The sequence below is a fragment of the Amphiprion ocellaris genome, chromosome 4 (genome assembly GCF_022539595.1).
Source record: "Amphiprion ocellaris isolate individual 3 ecotype Okinawa chromosome 4, ASM2253959v1, whole genome shotgun sequence".
In the NCBI taxonomy this organism is placed as follows: domain Eukaryota; kingdom Metazoa; phylum Chordata; class Actinopteri; family Pomacentridae; genus Amphiprion; species Amphiprion ocellaris.
The window spans coordinates 8,596,323-8,616,609 of NC_072769.1; the positions used below are offsets into that span (position 1 = coordinate 8,596,323).

At 37.7% G+C, this 20,287-nt stretch overlaps 2 protein-coding genes across 4 annotated transcripts in view; both read left to right on the forward strand.

The window, feature by feature from the left end:
- The window catches only part of rbm20 (RNA binding motif protein 20), a 58,249-nt gene extending 49,779 nt beyond the window's left edge, over positions 1 to 8,470 (forward strand). For both annotated transcript variants that reach the window (XM_023289934.3, XM_035957108.2), the window contains exons 11-14: positions 82 to 652; positions 1,598 to 1,663; positions 4,851 to 4,972; positions 7,131 to 8,470. In XM_023289934.3, the coding sequence (XP_023145702.2) occupies positions 82 to 652; positions 1,598 to 1,663; positions 4,851 to 4,972; positions 7,131 to 7,199 (828 nt within the window). In that variant the 3' untranslated portion in view covers positions 7,200 to 8,470. The remainder of the gene's footprint in view (positions 1 to 81; positions 653 to 1,597; positions 1,664 to 4,850; positions 4,973 to 7,130) is intronic.
- A 2,240-nt stretch (positions 8,471 to 10,710) lies between these two features.
- On the forward strand, positions 10,711 to 19,909 carry pdcd4b (programmed cell death 4b). Of its 2 annotated transcripts, none has more exons than XM_023289930.3 (12): positions 10,711 to 10,799; positions 11,238 to 11,342; positions 11,623 to 11,940; positions 14,330 to 14,424; positions 14,653 to 14,766; positions 14,953 to 15,174; positions 16,533 to 16,630; positions 17,998 to 18,112; positions 18,580 to 18,687; positions 18,921 to 19,031; positions 19,154 to 19,293; positions 19,403 to 19,909. In XM_023289930.3, the coding sequence occupies exons 2-12, from the start codon at positions 11,300 to 11,302 to the stop codon at positions 19,461 to 19,463; spliced, it is 1,425 nt and encodes a 474-aa protein (XP_023145698.1). In that variant the 5' UTR covers positions 10,711 to 10,799; positions 11,238 to 11,299; the 3' UTR covers positions 19,464 to 19,909. The 2 variants fall into 2 exon arrangements, with proteins under 2 accessions (XP_023145698.1, XP_023145700.1); XM_023289932.3 differs by having other exon boundaries at positions 10,740 to 10,799; positions 11,268 to 11,342.
- Positions 19,910 to 20,287: the final 378 nt, after the last annotated feature.

Sequence of the window (20,287 nt, forward strand, 5' to 3'; positions counted from 1 at the left end):
ATTATACAAGCACACAGGTTAAGTGCAAACAAACTCACACTATGGAGTGTTAACAGCTCTTTTCTTGACCTGTTTCCTCAGAAGAAGGAGTGGGAAAGTGCAGAAGACACGGATGAAGAGTGCTGGTATCCTAAGAACATGGAGGAACTAGTGACTGTTGATGAAGTGGGAGAAGAAGATGATTCCATTATTGAGCCAGACCTTTCTGAGCTAGAGGAGTTTGCATCCTGTCCTAAAGCGGTGGTTGAATCAGTGGAGGAACATGTATCGCCATCTGCATCTTCTTTGGAGGTGCAGCAGACATCGAATGAGAAATCAAAAGAGGAAGAGTCTTGTTTGGATATTGGAGATCAGGTGGCAACAACTGAGAAAGCAGAGAATGTTCTAACTGCAACCAGTCCTGAAGAGCAGAAAACCAGTCCAGTGACTTCTGAGCAATCGGTCACTAACCTCGGTGAATTCCCCACTGAGGAGTTTAAGGCAGCACTGGAGGAAACATGCACAGAGGACAGTAAAGTAACAAACAATGAGCCATCAGAAGAGTCAGTGGAAAACCACATTTGCGAATCAGAGGACAGTAAAACCCAGGAAGTAGCATCGGTCATGGAGACGATCAATAATGTCCAACACAAGGATGGCCTTCATAAAAAAGGTACTTCTCAAAACTGGAGTTTGCAGAAGAATCAAGTCATTAGTTGCAGAAAGAATCTTAGCTTAATATCTTCCATAAAAATAATGCAGATTTGCTTTCAGTAAAGATTAAAGTAATGTTGGTAATTTGATGGACAAACATCTCTAGTTTTACTTAATACAACTGATTCATTTTCTATATTTTTGTCATATTCTTTGCTGTTTAAATTTACTTTATTTTCTGTGGTTGTACAGTATAGTATAGTATAGTATAGTATAGTATAGTATAGTATAGTATAGTATAGTATAGTATAGTATAGTACAGTCAAAAAAATTTTTTTGGACTGTTTCTAATTGCAATTATTTGTCAAATTACAGATAATAACTAGTAAAATCACAGAAAAAAGTATTGATTCAAACACAACAATAAAACAATGATCAAATGTATAAATAAAGTCAACATTAAAGACCTCTATTTCTATGTATTGTAAAACAATAATGATTAAAAAATAGTAAATAATTTATTAAACAATTGTTTTAGAGATTTTCTTTGCACAAGCTAAAACTGTGCATAATGTTCACATCAGGAATCAGTATTTTCACACTTTCACAATGTGTCACCATAAAAATAATATTACAGTTTTACTGCATTTAAATCTGACTATTATTTAATTGTTTATTTATTTATTTTCAGATATTGTAGCTTATGTTTTTCTGGCCTTTTTCTTCATTTTTTTAAAAAAATGTGTGTCTTATTGTGTATGACCTTTGTAATAAATACACTTGTTACAAGTCACTTACTATATACTTACTAATATTTATCAAAACAGTTGAAGATTTTTTTTCTGCAGCCCTCATATTTAGTGCCATAAATTCAGATTTAAAAAAAAAAAAACATTGTCACCAAAGCAAACAGAAGTGTTATAGAGAATTTGCCTTTCTCATAATTTAATTCTGCCTTTCATAGATATTGAGGCCCCATCGCCATCGCGAGAACAAGATAAAACTGTCAGTGAACACAGCATCCCTTTGGGTAAGCGCAACATATTTTGTTTCTATGACTGTCATACCAATAAAATCTTTGAGGATTATTGAGTAGCCAAAGTGTAGTCCATATGTTTCTTATTTTCTCATCAAATAGCTTACATGAAATAGATTTAGCAGTATATCAGACGCTGGATAAAACCCAACTGCTTAGCATTTAGATTTCAGTTCAAGTTATTTTCACAGGTTTCCAATTTGATTTAATGGTCACAAAATGTCACACACGAAAAGTCTCGAACAGGCCTCACAAAGCTTAGTACTTGTAATTTTGGTCCCCCAGATGGAAGTTTAAATTTGAGTAGTCATTTAAATCCAGGAGTGGAGTTGTCTATCTTCCACGAAATCCTGTAGATCTTCTTCTGGGAACTTGATACTAAAGAAATAATCACCTTTTTCCAAACTCACTGTGGCATTCTGATCATCTGCACAACTATTTTATTAATTATGAATTTCGGGTAATTAGTAACAGACTGCACTGAAGACTGCCAGAGTGAACAACCTGATTGTATGTAGAATTCAGTTCATGTTTAGTGTTCATTGCCGTAAAAAATGGCCTGTTCTATCTGATGGCCTGGTGGTCCAGGACACATCCCCAGTGACTGAAAGGTCACCCAACTGAATCCAATGAAAGTTCTTTAATCCATATATGTCAAAACAATGTGCTTGGAACCTGCTTATCAGCGTTTGTGGCTATATTTAATCATTGCCACTGACACAAGCTGATGGAGTCCTGAGCCTGCAGTCTTAGTCCTAAAGATAAAGTATTATCTTATACAATATTAATAAGCGCACTGACAACCTGTTGCATTAGCACTCTAATTGACTGGAATTGCTTGGCCACTTGCTGACCTATTTCTGAGCAGGTTGTGAAATGCACCCCAGGGAGGTGAGTATTTATATGATTAGGTTTAGAATGACACGGCCCAGCACATGGCCAGCGTTGGTTCTCTACATGGAGACTTACGTAAGTCCTGCTGCTGCGTAGCAACAATAGACCTCAGGACAGACACAAGAGTGTGTCATGAGTTGTGCGGCTATTTCTGTTGTATGATGCCCCAAGAACGTGTTTGTTTGGGTGTCCACAGCAAACAGCAAAGAAATCCAACAGTGACGACTTGTCTGGCTGTTGCTGTTAAGTTATTTTATATTATCAGAGCTCAGAGAATATTGCTCTATGCTTTCCAAGTCATTCAACATAGCAGAAACTGAAATTATGGTGTTTGTATGCTTCTCATATGCACTTTACTACCATACAAATTCATAATTTTGAGATTTTTTTGTTTTGATTTATCTTTTGCTATGGATGTGTGAAATTCCTCACTTGGCTTTCATTTACATAATTTAAGTTATAGTTGTTTTCCACTGATATGTGACATGTGTTATTGTCTCTGGTGACTGAAAAGGATGATATAAGTAATGCACTGACAAACTAGATGTACACAGGTACAAACAGAATACATTAGGACAATAAGCCTCACACTACATTTAAAAGGTCCAGAGAACAGTTTTGATTTAATTTTAATCTTTTCTTTGTGATGCATTTTTTGTTTTGTTTTTCTTTACCATGAAACTTATTGACTACAATCATTTAATTTTATTAGATGGTGTGTGGAAGTAGGTGGTGTGGCAGGTTTGTTAACTGTGGAATGATTTCTGTTCTTTGTTGGTGCAAAGAGCAAAACCTAATTTTACTAGTGGTGGAAGAAGCATTCTGATCATTTACTTAAGTAAAAATATTATTGCAGCAATGTAGAAATTACAAGTAGAAGTCCTGTATGAAAAATATTAGTAAAAGTACATACATATTGGCAGTAAATCGCAGTTAAAGTAATGAAGTAAAAGTACTGCGTCTGTCCCCCTGCCTGACATGTCAGTATATATGATATTATTAGATTATTAATACAGAAGCTTCAGTGTGTCAGCAGCATGTTATTGTCGTAGCCGCTGCAAGTTCACACTATTTCATATGTAGTTTTATATACAGGGACATCTGAGAGGTCATGACATGATTAAAAGCAGACAAAGAAGAAAAAACAAAGCTTGGATGCACAAATCTGTTTTCATTGATTTATGGTGAAATATTGAATCATTTGAACATTTACTGAAATGAAACCATGCGAGAAGTTTAGAGAGAAATACACTGAGAGAACAAGTAACCACTGTGTGGACCAAATACCTTAGGATGATAGGAAAATAACAAACAATCACATTACAGAACATTTACAATTTTCAAAGCAAAATTTTAAAAAGTTACATTTTCTATGGAGGAAAGGGAAAGGAAAGACAAAAAAGTAGATACAGTCAAATTTACAGAGCAGCAGGGGACGCTTACAAGCTTTCTGGTGCGATCTGCCAACACTTTGGCCAAATCAATTAATCAGAGTGGGTGGGGATGTCAACAAAAATATACTCACCCAGTATGAAAAGATAAATAAATAAATGACATCACCCTAGAAAAAACCCAGTGTGGTGTGATGTGAACCCACACCAGCATGATGTTCCCAGGGAGTCACACAGGCCCAGTTGATTGAAAACTAATTTATATTTCATGTCTGAGCCTCACTAAACATTCAAAAGGTTCATAAAACTGCTTTCATTTTGCTTTAATCTTTTCTTCGTGACGTGTGTTGATTTTTTCCATTCTTATATGAGTTTTGAACTCTTAAATCATAAACTTTTTTCATTCTTATATCATAAAATCTTATCTCATTGTCACCAATCCATCAAATTGGCCTAATTTTTTTTTTTTTTTTTTTTTTGGCCTTTTTGCTTTTTATTGTATAAGACAGTGGAGAATGACAGACAGGAAATGTGGGTAGAATAATGGGGGAATGAGATACAGTAAATGGTCATGGGTTGGACTTTAACCCATGACTGCTGCATTGGGGACTATAGCTCCTGTTTATGGGTCGCCTGCTCAGCCAGCTGAGCTGTCTGTGCGTCCCCAAACTGGCCTAATTTTAGTAGTTATAATATACAAAAGGTGGTGCAGTGAGTTTATTGACAGACTCATGATTTATGCTCTTTGTGTGATTGTGGATGAAAGATGAACTCGTGGCATAAAAAACAAAAAGATGTTTCATTTTTGTTCTAAATTGTGGTACAAACCTCTTGTGAGGCCCCTCATCTGTCATGTGCTGATTTCTAGGATTAAACTCTAATTATTGTGTTAACAGGAGTGGAGTTCATTGTGCCAAGGACTGGCTTCTACTGTAAACTCTGCGGCTTGTTCTATACCAGCGAGGAAACTGCAAAGACATCTCACTGCCGCAGCACTGTGCACTACAGGAACCTGCAGGTAAACACTGAACACACCCCACCTTCAGGTGATGATGATGGGCAATCTGGAAATCTGGATTTACACATTCCTGCATTATAGTCAGTCTGCCTTTCTTGAATTACTGTATATATGCACATCTGACTTTGTTTACGCATACACACATCTGTCTGGGAAATTTATGTCATTTGCGAATGAAGTGTTAAAACCTAAAATCTGTACATCTGCACGCTTCCTCTGCACTGAGGGTGCTGTTAGTGTGGTCCACAGTCAGTGTGGTCTGGTAGCAACAGTCTTGAGATTATACCACCTGTTGTCGGACTGGTGAGTAGTCGCTTTGTTTCATACTTTACATTGAGCACATGCGTACTATATCAATTTTCCTTGCCTTTCTTCATATGCTGGTTTTATTGTGGGGATAAGTCCTACCTTCAAGTTTTTATTAAATATGTTGTTCTCTAAACAGGAGTGTGACGAGGAAAATTTATCACCTGTTGCTTGATATGAGCCCCTGTAATGTACTGTACTGTATAAACCGTGTGACTTATTTATGCATGAATCATACCTTCCAAAAACACACGATCACACAAATTTGAAAATATGCAGAATTTTTGGAAAAACTACTTTGCCCTCAAAGAAAAAAAGGACTTAATAGACTGCAATTTGGTAAAAAGTACAACTATGAGTAGACAGTTAAAAAAAAAAAAAAAAAAAAACACCACCGGGGTAGTCAGTGTTATGTTAATGCTGATAATAAATAAATAGTTTTGTCATTTGTTGTTAAAATGTTTGCTGACCCCACTTAATTCAAGGGTTTACAGTATTATAAATGTTTGTGCTTCATGCTGTTGAATGGACAAAATAAGCCAATTAAAAGCATCACCTTGAGCTCTGGATCCTTCTAAGCATTTTTAATCCACAGATGCCATCTCATGGACAAACACAAACAAATGCAGACTTATATATGGTCATATCCTCGCTCACATACATACACACAAACATAAACACTTGCATGTAAACCTGCAACTGTATTTGGTTTCCGGTTTTTGGCCAGTCAGCACCAGGCCTTCTTGCATTTCTCTCGTCTCCAGCAGCACAGCTGAAGCAAACCAGAGGAGCGTGATTCCCTCACATTTGATGGATTACATACCAAGAGGAAAAAAACGCTTTTAAACAGTTGTGCTGTCTGTCAAAGCTCTGCATGTATGTGTATTCTGGTGTTTAATAGATTTGCTCTTGAGATTCAGGCTTTCCTTTACTCATCTACAACACATACTGTAGTTAGCAGGTATTGCATAGTGGAACAAGTTTGTATGTACATCACCAGAATAACCAACTTCACTTTTTAGGAGAAATTTTCTGGCTGTGGATGCTACTTGATAATATTATCTCTAGATGATTATTATCTTAATTCACAGAATAATATGTGCCATTTCAGAAAGCACTTGAACTGCTCACTAACACTGTTGACACTCAGCGGAAAACTATGTTTAAGTAACGCTACCCCGGAAAGGGTTCATAAAACTGTATAATTGCCTCAGACATGCTGCTGATATAAAAGAGTGACCAGATGGTCTGCAATGCTGATGAAATGCTGTTCAGTTTTCTTGTCGTGAACTTTGCAGAAAAAAGAAAATTAATCTCCATGACTGGATAGATTTAGTGTAACAAATCATAGCTACAGAGCTCTTAGTTTTTGTTCTAATTTGGAAAAAAGAGATCACATTACCTCATGTTAGGAAATACATTGGTGCTGTCAAATCATTCACACTTTCCAATATCTTTTTACATACACTGATGAGTGAAATAGTTATAACCACTCGTCAACGCAACTCACCAAAACAGCACAGCCTGCGAGATGCTCTCGGACTGCAGGAGGTCTGAATAGGAGCGAACCATGAATAGGTGGCAGGGTGCTGGAGGATTTACTGGAAGAAGCCTGATCCGTGAGGGCTCCTCCAACTTACAGGGCTTAACGGATCTGCTGCTAATGCCTTGGTGCCTGATACCACGGGGACACATGCAGAGGTCTTGCAGAATGCACATCCTTGCTGTTCAGCTGCCGTGCAAAGGACACATTAATAAAGATCGTTCATAATGCTGCGGCTCATGAGTCCATACTTTATATATTCAGATATATTTCAGATTGTAAATTCTCCATTTTTTTTTCTTTTTACAGAAATACTTGTCTCAGCTGGCAGAGGAAAGCCTGTCAGGCGCATTCACTGACCCCTCAGCTGCACAGTGACAGCGGCTTGACCTCTCACCTCTTGCACCGTAAACAGCAGAAGAAGGAGTTGCGTACGTGTGCAGTTTGTGCAAAGCTATGGACAACTACAGCATGGATAATGTCATACATTAAAACTATAATATTGTCGACACTTGAAATGGTTTTAGTATTTGTGGGAGCGTGAAGATTGAAGGTCTTGAACAGCGCTGACAATCTCAGACATAGAGGATCTCAGTTTTGTACATACCTGAAATGAGATGTATAGTGAGGTTATCATATTTAATAGAATTTTGGGGGGGAATTTTTCTTACAGTTATATTTTATTTGGATTGTGTGAGATAAAAATAATTAGCTATTTTATTGAATTGATAATGCAATATGCATTGACAGTTCCTGAGAAGACAGTCTTTTATAACATGGACTTATACTAGTCTATTTGCTAAATTCAAATCAATTCAGAAGATAATATATTTTTTAATTTTGCCTGTACACCATTCAAACAACAGATATGCATTTAGGCAGATAAAATGACTTGAAATATATGTTAAGGAATGTTTTCACAGTGGCCCTGAGAGCTCAATGAGCTACAACATAAGAAAAAACCAATAAATAAGTACAATAGATGAACATTTGTAGCACTTCTCAGTATTTGGTAGTGTTTTCTAACTTTGCAGATTTCTTTTAAATGCTGTGATAATTGCCAGATTTGTGAAGATGTTTTCTTAGTTTGCTTGTGTTTTATCGACTTGTATTTTGCTGCAGCACATTGTACGGGCCACCGTATTTATTCTCAGTTTAAAAACTGAGGCAGATTCTCAGGTTTGTTGTATGTGTTGAACAGATTTCAGTGTATTGAACATTTACATTTTCATTTATGTCTGGGTCTTTCAAAGTCAGGCTGTTTCCTTTCATAGTGTACATGTTTGTGCACTGCAATATCTCTCTGTCAGGTAAGAATGTACATCACTGAGAATAATAATGATGCAACTATGCAAAAGATTGTTTTAACTTTATTTATTTTTATGTTGGATTTAATTCATAAGACAATCCCAGTCCTATTTGCGATCATATGTAATGCCTTAAATATCAAAGACCTTAAACTGGACCATGTGTTTTATTTATCAGTTAAACATGAAGTGTTTCTGGTTCTGGATTATCAAGCCAGACTCTGTTTTTGTATACTGTGAATACTGATCCTGTGACATCAGTGATAGTGTTGTTTTCCTTGACAGACTTTTCATATGATTTTTGATGAAAAAGACTTGAATAAACATTGTAAATGTTTCAAATTCCATGTGACCTATTTTTTAAAGACTAAAATCAAACCATTCAGCGTGTTTAGATGAGTATTTTTACCTGATCTCAAGTGAAAATCATACATTTTGGATATGTCATACCAGCTTAGTTAAAATAAAAGTACTGATCTAAACACAATGGGACACTGATCCGTGTGCTTTTTGTATATGAAGACTTGTATGAGAGTGTTGTGAAAGAGCTCCCCCAAGTGTTGAGGCAAAAACACATCTGGTCTGTAGGAGCAAATAGTAAATGTGAACTTCAACCAGTTGTGGAAGATGTATACAGATCACTTACTGAATGTAAAAATACAAATTCAGCATTGTAAAAATACTTTAGAACAAATCCTGCATGAAAAGCCCTACTTAACTAAAAGCACATAAGTATTATTAGCAAAATGTAGTTAAAGTATGAATGTTAAAGTACTGATTTGGTGCCTCTGACTGGTATATCATTATGTATGATAGTTTAAAATTATTATTACGCAAACATCTACGTGCAAGCAGAATGTTACTGCTGTAGCTGGTGCAGGTTTTCACTTATATATGGTGTTATATACAGGGACAGGAGCTAAAACATTTTGGTGAAGCTGGTAACAATTCATAGACGTCTGAAATTGAAAAATGCAGATTTAAAGGTGAACAATGTGTTGTATTTTAAAAGATTTACATGAGTCATTGTGTAAAATCTTCAGTTTTAAAGTAAGTAAAGATGTCAAAGGAGTTCATTAGAGCAGAAAGTGGAATCTTTCCCTCTAAATTGTAGTCAAAGTTTAAAGTGGCATAAAATGGAAATACAAAGTAATTCATCAGGGGTACTTGTGCTTTACACAAATTAAACGGAATGATAAAAAAGAAGGATACCTCGCCATTCTTCAAGAAAAGAAGGTTGCGTGGGAGTTTCAAAAAGACAGTGACATCAAATATACATCGAAAGTGTCTTGTTTTTTGATTGTTTTTTTTTTTAAACAACCCTTAAATAAAGCTACAATTGAGATTTTAGACTGGTCTTCCCAAAGTTCTGATTTAAACCCCATCAACCCAGAGACTAGACTGAAGAAACAATTGTGTGTCAGAAAGCCAACAAATTTTGTTGAACTGCACTAATTCTGTCAAGAGGAGAGGTCAAAGATTTAACCAGAACCTAGTGGACAGCTACCAAAACTGCCTGGTTTCAGGTGAAAATGGCCAAGGGCCAACAATAACCAAATAATTATCATTGCTGTATGTACACTTTTGACCCAGTAAAATTGGTCATATTTCTAGAAGGCCGATAATAAATATATGAAATAACTAAAATGCATGATTGTGTTTTGTCACAAAGACACATGCATTTCAATGATCCCATCATAGAAAATCCTGAGTAATAGGAGTCATTGTAATTTCAAGAATGCCCTGATAAAAATGGCCTTTATGAGTGTATGTAAACTTTAGTTTTAATGTACGTAAATCAGTGATGTCCATGGTGGGTGTCTTCCCTCAAAAATCCTGCTCTCACTCTTTCACATATTACTGAAATTTTTATTTTTCATTCATACTAAATGGATACCGTCTGCATAACTCTCATATTAACGGCAGAGAAAAGTTTTATATGTATATTCTGATTTTTAAAACACAGGAATCATTCCTTTTAATTTTGTCAGACCAGTAAAATTATTTCAATAGTGTCTAAAGATCGGGAAAAACACTGTAATACCCTAATTTATCCTAGTTGTTGTAAGTAAATTGCACATTAATTTTACTTGATAAAAGATAATTACCATCCACCACTGTTTTTTAATCAGTGGTTGATCGATCTTGACCAAAATTACAATTTTTTTCTTACTTATTTACCTACTTACTTGCTTATTCACTCAGTTAATTGTAATTTACTTACTTACTGGTAATTTAGTTTCCTAGATTTAGTTTGCTAATACTCACACTTGAATGCATGATATTTTAAGGGGCTTAATTGTATATGTTCGTGATGGTTAACATGCGGTGGCCAGAAGAAGTATTTATTTAGACAAAATCAATCGATTTTCATCATAGATAGCATTATTGTTATTATTTTGAAGCAGCATGTGGTGACTGATGTGATAAACGACCAACCCAGATTAGAAAACATAGAGCACAGCATAGTACGCTGTAAACCACACAGGCCTCACAGAACATGCGAGAAGAAAAATTCCGTGTTGGATTTTGATTGGCTCTCCTTTTTAAACCCCCACGTCCCGACAGCCAATCAGAGGAGGAAAACATTGGCCTACGTGCCTGCGTTGCTGGGTAGGTAAAACAAAAAACAGTGTTCGTGTCAGAGTTTGAAGCTTGGACACAACTGACGGTCAGTGATTTTATTACGAATTTGCCATTTAGTCGACAAGTGAGGTAGATATGCATGTTTTATATGAGGGCGTTAGCAATTGCGTCGAATAAATTAGAAGCGCTACACCGAGTCCCCAGACTATGCAATTTGATTGTAACATTTACTGACGTTTGGGCTTCGACAGGAGATAAGTTAGCTAAACATAAAAACAGCTGTAAACCTTATATTTTGGTTTTATGTGGGGGTACGTGTCGTTTGGAAGATAACATTTGGTTCTTAGTAGCTTCCACTCTGTTTCTCTTTGCAGTAAACATTCAAGCTAGCGCAACGTTAGCCATTGTTTATCAACAGTGCGACTTTGAATGAATAGGGGGAGGGGAGGCTGTTGTGTTGCAGCATGTCTGGACATATTATCAACGCATGCACGCTCATAAAGTGTCCTCTTTATTATTGCAGATATCTTTTGAAATTCGTTTTTTTGCACAGTTTTGCTGCAAAATCTACTTTCTACTGTAAACATGGCAACTGACTGTGAGGCCTGGCTGAACGCAAACCCTGTTGGTAAGTGAAAGCCACACATACATACATATTGGCACACACAGCCTTTTAACTGCTTTATCAGCTGTATCAGATGTGGGGCAATGGGGCTTTTTCATGCGGAAGTGGTTGATTGCTTGCTCTTTTGCAGTGACAGAATCTGACACTCATTTTAATCTGCATCCTGCACTTTGAAATAACATAAAGCATGTTTTCCTGGGTTTACTTAATTCGCCCTCCACAGAAAATTTGCATTTAAATCTTCAACTCAAACTCTGCCTCATTTTTTCTTGTCATCCAACAGAGGCTCAGGACCTGAGTGACTCCTTTTTATCAGGAGAGGAAGACAATGGTGGGAAGCTCATCTCAAATAAAAATATCAACAACGAAATCAATGGCAACTGGCTGTCCTCGTCTAGCAACAACATCCACGAGGCACGTCTCAAGGCAAAGGCCAAGCGGAGGCTGCGAAAGAACTCCTCCAGGGATTCTGGCCGCGGGGACTCCCTCAGTGACAATGGGGATGTGGTTCGGGGAACCACTGTGACGCCCACAAGCCCCAAGAGCAAGCTGCTGGACAGGAAGTCTCGGCTGGGGAAAGGCAGAGGGCTGCCAAAGAAAGGTAAGAAGACTTAACATATTAATAAATGAAGGTGTCACTTCAGTTTTAGTGACACCGTTTGCTGGTCCACCACCACAGGCGAGCGAAAGTCAATCAAAGAGCCACTGGTGTTTCACATCCCTCTGCTTCAAAATGAAGTCACAACATCACGTTGTTTCATGCTGTTGTCATCCCCTGTTACCTTTACATCTAGGAACCATAAACCAATTAGCCTGTGAACAAATGGTTCAGCAATCTTTAGCAGCTCACACCTCTCTAAATGTACTCTTTCCTTTTCTTGCCATCTGTTCAGTGGGGGATTTCCATTAAAAAATCAGGGCAGTGTTTTGTGCTGTACCAGAACTGCATTTGTTAGTGATACAGATGTGATGTGATGTAAACATTTTATTTAGATGACCATGAGAGCCTACAAAGAAAGCTGGCTATTATTGTAAGGGAAATCATATTTAAGTACTTTTATAAGGTTTATGGAGCTTCTGCTTTTACTGTTTTATTTAGTTGGTTTTCTGTTTTTGTGTTGCTGAAGGGTGATGATATGTGCCAGTGCATCGTAACAGCTATAAACTCTTTTCCACCGTGTGGCCCTACTGATAATGTTGCACAATGGCTTAACGTGAGTCTTTGGTACATCACTATTGTATAAGAAGATTAGGATTCAAGCAAGTGTTAATATTTTCGATTCACCTAGCTTTCTCAGTGATGCACACTGCCCACTTACATGTTTCTATAGACTGCAGTACAGTTTGGACACTTTGCTCTTCCCATTGGCGGTAGAAAAGGAGCATGCCTAGTTTCTCCTGGCACAGTTTGTCCATTTTTTTGGTTACGTAACAGAACTGCCACACCAGTGAAGCCCTGTACTTTCAGTTCTGCTTTCCTACAATAAAGCTTCATGCTTTACAGTTTTGAGAGACAGTTGCAGTGGGTGCACAGAATCTTTGGTGAAATCAAACTAGAGTACACAATGTTTTAACGCAGAAGTGGGCCGGCTTCTCATACCCAGTGTGGGCTACGCTAAAAATAGTGACATCTCATATGGCACATACTGGGTGGGACTAATGCAGGTTTTAAAGCATGTCTGACAAGCTGCTTTGGTGTTGGGCTTCTTAAACTGTCTGCAATCTGCTGGTGCTGACCTCAGACCCCGCAGATGTTTGCTGCATGTGTCTACGCAGAAGATGTAGCAGCAGCTTCATGGGCGTGACAGACAGTATGGAGTTGTACGTCACCCACATTTGGAAGTGCTCCGTTCTCTTTCACAGTCATAGATACGTATATCAAATGCAGGATCATAGCTTTGAGCCACTGAGGTTTCTGTTTACAGATGTAGAGCATTAATAAAACGTAAGCTGTTGTGCATCCTGTACTGACAAATGGATTGTTTAGGTGCTGCGACATGTACAATGCGTCACCTCCCCATACAGAGGGATTATAACCCATCATGTTTGGCCTTGGGATTTTAAGAATGTAATTTGGGAATTAGCACAGATTACACACACAGATTATCATTCATTTAACATTAGCAGTAATGTAATAACAAAAGTATCCTTTTACATTACTGGATAAGACCTTCATGAAGTCAAATTTGTGTTGTAAGCTATAGCTGCGAGCTGTCGAAGATAAGGTCCCATAGGGAATGTATATGTTTTGTGGGGTGCAGAGAACAAGCAGTAAACTAAGCATTGCCACGTTAAATCAGTTTTGTGGTTTTTGGTAAAACACTGGCTACATACTCATTATAAAGAGAAAAATTTACCAGTTGGCATTTTGTTGAACTGTCTCTTGTTTTTTTCTCAACTTTTCATTCCTTCCTGACATTAGAACGCCTCCACACTTGAAGATGAATAAATCAGTCATTACATGTCCTAGAAGGAAAATGTTTTCCATATATGAAAACAATCTTGAAGTGTCTGATGATGTTTGGAGCTCTGGATGACACACTCACTGGTGTGGCATTTTTACAGCATGTGCATAGAATTAGTTCCAGCATACAATTTATGTTTGACCCTACGTTGCTTACAAGGTTTTAAAGTGACAAGTGTAAAAAATAAATTTAAAAAATGCTAAATTAGATTTAGACTTTAGATGCTTTCCTGCCATAGATCACCTTGCTGCTTAGTAGCTCTTAATATCATGTGCCAGATTTGCAAATTCTGTATCTGATTTCAGATGCATAATGTCAAGCTACCCAGATGCTCTCAAAAGCTGCTACTGAACTTTCTAAGCTGTTTTTTTTTTTTTTTTTTTAAACAAAACACCTCATGTTTCAGGCAACTGAGATATGTGGGCCACTAAACCTTTGGAAAATGACACTACTTAATCTCTTTACATGTGCGATAATGATGTTGTCTATACTATGTGTAACAATGTCACTGAACTTTGTCTGCAGGTGGGGCTGGAGGAAAAGGCGTGTGGGGCAGATCTGGTGAAGTTTATGAACCAGAGGAGGTAGATGAGAAAGACCCCAACTATGATGAAGCTCAGGTAAGGATTGTTGGAGTGTGGAGTGTTTGATCACATGTAAAATCTATTTCAAGCCAAGGCACAGCTTTGCCTACATTCTGTTTAGGGTTTCACTTTAATTTTATTGATGGTTTGCAAATTACTAGAACGCATTATATTCAATTGTAATGTATTGTTCTAAAAATGTAAACACTTTTCCGTGTGTGTCTGCCAAACAGAAGACCTGAAATAGGATTTGTGTTTTGGCAGGAAAACTGTGTGTATGAGACTATGGTTCCCCCGCTGGATGAGAGGGACTTTGAGAAGACGGTCACTCCCATCGTGCAGGAGTACTTTGAACATGGAGACACGAATGAAGTAGCTGTAAGTGCTGTAAAATGTAATACTAAGCAGGAAAGAATTTGTCAGTTAACATGTCGCTATGCATGACAGAAGCTGAACTCTACGTAGAATTTGTTCTTTTACAACGTGCTCCAAATGAACAAGAATTAACTGGCATGAACACAGCTATAAAGCCCATGCCACATGTATGTGCTTTCCTATTTCCAGGACCTGCTTGCAGAGTTGAATCTGGGGCCCATGCAGAGCGAGGTGCCCTCATTGGCTGTGTCACTGGCCCTGGAGGCCAAAGCAAGCCATCGGGAGCTCACGTCCAGGCTGCTGGCTGACCTGTGTGGACCTGTTCTGTCCCACAGTGACATGGAAAAGTCCTTTGACAAACTGCTCAGGGAGCTGTCTGATCTGGTCCTGGACACACCTGGAGCCCCTCAGGTGGGTCTACTTGCCACACTGCAGAAAAAGAAAAAGAAAAAAAAATCCTTCTGCATTGCCTGTAGACACCACGGTCCTATTATTATACTTGAACTCAAGGTTGTTTTCTCTTGACTATCCTTGCTTGTGTTGTACTCTACTCTCAGATGTATGTTGCTTTGGATAAAAGTGTCTTCTAAATGAAACCGTAGAATTGTAGAATAAGCGTGTGTAGCTACATATTGAAAATTTGTCTGGTGCTGCATATAATTTTAGGCTTAACTATTTTCTTAAAAATAACTATAATCTGGATGAACTCAAGTTTGTAGGAGGAGATGTTGAAGTGTAGCAAACAAAAGAAAGCTGGCAGAGCAACACTAAATCCATTATACAGCCTTTCTTGTTTTTGTTTTAAGATATGTTACTTTTTTTTTCTTACCGTCTAGAAAATTTAAACTGATCTGCAAAACCACGTCTCATTTTAGCCACTCCCATTACAGAAAATGCACAACACTTTTTAGACTCGTCAGCTAAACGTGTGATTTGTGTTTGAAGAGTTTTAACACAGCCTGTGGTGGAGTACAGGGGAACAACGCTGTGGTTTTTATGGGCTGGTGTGTGAGAGAGAGCCAGTGTGTTTGTATTTGAGCGCTCTTCTTTTCAACCTTTACAGACATGAGATCTCTGGCTATTGTCTGTCTGCGCTCGCAAAGTGCAAGCTCAGCAAAGGATGCTCAAAGGGTTATTGGTTGTCCTTCCCCCTCACCCCCGCCTTTCACCGTCTCATTTGGTCTCACTGGTCATTTCTGTCCCACTGTCTCAGTTCGCAGTGGGTTTAAAGGGGCATTATGATTCTGCCCTGCCCCCACTTCCTTCCTTCTGCTCTTTCACTCTCTGTTTCTCAGTTTTTCTCCCTGACACACACACACTCCTTTTCTCCTCGTATGCCTGCCAGTCTAGCCACAGCGACAGATCAGATGAGATGTAGCTGCCTCTTCTCTGTAGAGGAACAATGAGCAACAGTGACCACAGGCTTTGTGTAGGCCAGAAGAGCAAAGCCAGCTCTTTCATTGCCCTAAATCATGCACTCACTTTACTGTAAACAAAGATACACGTGCCACTGAGGCCACTGTTGGTCATCTGTCCTGTCAGTGTTTTTGTGGGGCCTTCAAAATGAAACTTTGACACTGAGACAATTTTGTGATTGTTACCTAGTAATGTGTAACAGTATTGTTGTAGGTTGTTGATAGTTGACTGGGTCCTCTTGTCTGGTTTAGCAGACAGATTAACAAGTCTAAGGATTAAGCTGCACAACATATTGCCATGTATTGTGTTTTGAGATTGTTTACATATTTCCCTCTTTTGTGTGCCTCTTTCAGTTGGTGGGCCAATTCATTGCACGAGCTGTTAGTGACCAAATATTGTCCAAGAGCTACATTGAGGGCTACAAAGGCAGAGTTGACTGTGAATACTCAAGGTAGGAGATTGTTGATGAAGCTCTTTTGCCTGTGATTTTAGTTTCCTGTTTATGCTGTTAGCATGAAAGTCTGATTGCCAAAGATAAGGAGCCATTCAGTCAACAATAAACAGATTATTTTTCTTGCAAATATAACTACACATATAGTCACATCATTACATACAGCTTAGGACAAGTATATAGTAGTTAAAGTGTCTCTTTAAACAATAATCAGATGCTAATGTAACCAGTGAAACTGTTTTTCTTGCTATGATCATTTCTCCTGTTGATGCTGAACACTAAAAGATTCCTTCCTAATATTTTAATTATAGATTGACTGATATATTTTTTCTCATGGCTGATCCTGATAATCAGTAATCAAGTAGACAGACAACTGTTATTTGGAACCAGTATCTATTTGCAGTAAAAATTGTAATGTTATTGTTACAGTAACATAAGCACAAGACTCTGTCGAAATGCCTTTTGATTTTTTTTTTTTATGGCTTTCATACATTTAATGAAAAAGAGAACTTTTTAACATTTATCCTTTAGTGTTGATAGGGGATTTATTACTCATGACTTGTAACCATGTGTTGCTGTATTGCTCGCCCAGATGAAGGGAAGAATCTGACTGGGGGGGTGTCTCAAAATTAATATTCGGATACCACCGTAATGACTGAATATTCAGATATTCAGGTCCAGCCCTAATTGAAACAAACAAGTGCAAAGTCAGTCTTTCTATTATAGAATTCCCTCTTTGAGTGTTCCTCTTGAGCTGCAGTGGAACGATTGTAACAAAAAATGTGTAATTTTATTTCTTCCCAAAATGCATGATATGTTAAAAAAAAAAAAAATCAACTTGATGATCAAAGCTTCAGTTTAGTTCAGCATGGTAAGATAGATGTAGATTTTGTCTCCTACATTGAAAGAGCATTGGGAATGGATGTCTAATAGGCTAATGTAAAGAGGAGGAATATCAACAGCATGAAACAACAAGTTTCAGTGTTCAAAAGGCTCTGAAATGTTGTTTCAAGACAGACTCCAAAAATTGCAGCTCTATTGGTTAAAGTTAATGGCCACTTGAGGATGACACCTATATGTAAAACAAGAGAATCTGAACTTCCTAACTTTTTGTTAATGCAGACTGGAAATATATTTAAGGGAAGGAATATGGTTATAGGAGCTTGTATTTGTAGATCACATCTGAAAATCAAGTCCTTCTTGAAGTGTCTTTCAGGGAGCAATAAAATAAACAATACTTTTACTACATTACAAGAAGATATTGTCAAAGCCACAGTGTTAATAGAAATAGTGGAATGTTTGATTTTCTGTGTGACAAGAGAATCCCAATTTGACTTACAAACCTTGTGTGTTATTTTTGGTCTTAGGGCGGCACTAGACCGGGCGGCCGTGCTACTGAAGATGAGTATGGGTGGGCTTCGCATAGAAAACCAGTGGGGGGCAGGCGGTGGACAGAGGCCTGTCATGCAGCTTATTAAAGAGGTAAATTAGATAAAGCAAGATATAGAAGATGCTGCCAAGTTGAGCTTTTTGTGAAGAAATGTCCAATGTTTTGTTAGTATATAGGTTTTGAATTTGTTGTTTTGTAGTTTAGCTTGTTTAAAACCAAAACTCAGTCAAACATTTTGCTCTATAAACAATGATTTTCTGGTAGAAGGCTTAAACAAGTTAAATAAATTCACCAATTCAATGTAGTAAACTCTCGATACTGTTATACTACTAACACTGCTCTAACTTAAATCAGTACAGCATTACTTAACCAAAACAATGCTCTATGAATGTGCCTGTCTTAATAATCAGGTTTAAGGTCACTTAATGGAGTATTATGAGATACAATGATAAGTTCAAGTAATCCCTATAATCATAGCAGATTTTACCTTTTTGCAACTTGTAGCTTGAAGAATAATTCCACGGGTTAATAATTACCATTCTGTATTCTGATCTGCCAGATGAACCTGCTGTTAAAGGAGTACATCCTATCTGGAGATAGCAAAGAGGCTGAGAGATGCCTGAGGGATCTCGAAGTTCCCCATTTCCACCATGAGTTTGTCTATGAGGTAAATACAGGGGTACATTTGATGTAGCAGTCAAAAGATACTCCTAATGCATCAAACTGAGATACAAAAGCTGGTAAAGTGTTTTTTTAAGTCCTCACTGAGGAGTGTAAAACACCTCTTGTACCCTGTAGTGAGTACAGCTGTTTCGTATTGGAAGTAACTGCTCCTGGTAAATACTAGTTAGGTTTTGAGAACTAATAAAAGGCTGTATGTGTTCCTGTTGTTTCCCTTAGGCAATAGTTATGGTGTTGGAGTCCAAAGGAGAGAAAACATTCAAAATGGTCCTGCAGCTACTCAAGTCTCTCTCCATGTCCTCTATCATCACCGTGGACCAAATGAGAAGGGTGAGGTGCCACCTGGTGTTTGAATTATGCACTGCAAGTCATTTCACCAAGCACCAACTCATTGCTTTGGTAACATTATAAAATGGTGTTTTAAATCCAGTACCCTTTCTTTTCTTCTTTAGGGCTATGAGAGAGTTTATATGGACATTGCTGAAATTAACATCGATGTCCCACGTGCATACTTCATCCTGGAGCAATTTGTTGACAAGAGCTTCAGCATGGGAATCATTGATGTAAAGCTACGAGATCTCTGTCCCTGTCGGTAAGTGCACTAGTTTTGCTAAACAAACACTTCATGCTTATAAAAGGAGATGTGCTTTCCTGTTTGTTTGTTTTTTACATCATGTTGCTGTTGATCCGTTTCTTATCAGGGGCCGGAAGAGGTTTGTCAGCGAGGGGGACGGTGGTGTTGTCAAACTTGAAAGCTACTAAGAAGACCTTTTTATGTGCCAGATTTCCTGAAAAGAAGAGGCTAAAGCTACTTTTTTACTTGCATATTTTTCAAAAATAGTTGAGTACAGATTTCTCTCTTCCAACAGTCAAAAGAATGTACATTTCTGAAATTGAGGTGGGGTAAAAAAAAAAAAAAAAAAAACAACTGCACTTTTGATTGAAACTGAAGTAGATCACTTTCTCCAAGGTGTTTCAATATAAACATTTACATAAGCTAGCCCTCAAAGTGCCACACCTCTCAGTGTCAGTCATTCCATGTTGTTTTGTACAGTATTTTCTTGATTTCACTGCCACTCCTTTTGTGTTTTCTAGAAAGCAGTGTTTGTACAGAGATGACTGGTTTGTGTCAAGAGCTTTATAAAAGTGTATGGAAAAAAATAAAAGGGAGCGTGTTGGTTCAAAGCAATACTGGCTCCCTAACTAGCTGCTGTTTCTATGCTGTGCTTGACTTTTTCTTTTTACCCTTTAAATCACACAACGATGTCATTATTGAGTGTATAATGACATGAGTACAGTGCAAAAACAAGTACCAGCCGGGTAACTTCACAAAACGATGTTAAGAGTGTTTATTTTTATATTTGGGGAACACTGGTGTGTGAAATATGCCACGTATAGGTCCTTCTGTGTTCATTAAATCACTATTAAATAATCTAAGACTGTTTTTGTGACACAATATTACCACACAGTACATGTTGTAACTTAACTCTTCCCTCATTAACCTGCCTTATAACTCCACAGAAAGCTGTGAACGGACATGTTGTATGCATTAATGCCAAATCACTGACGCAATAATACAAACGAAA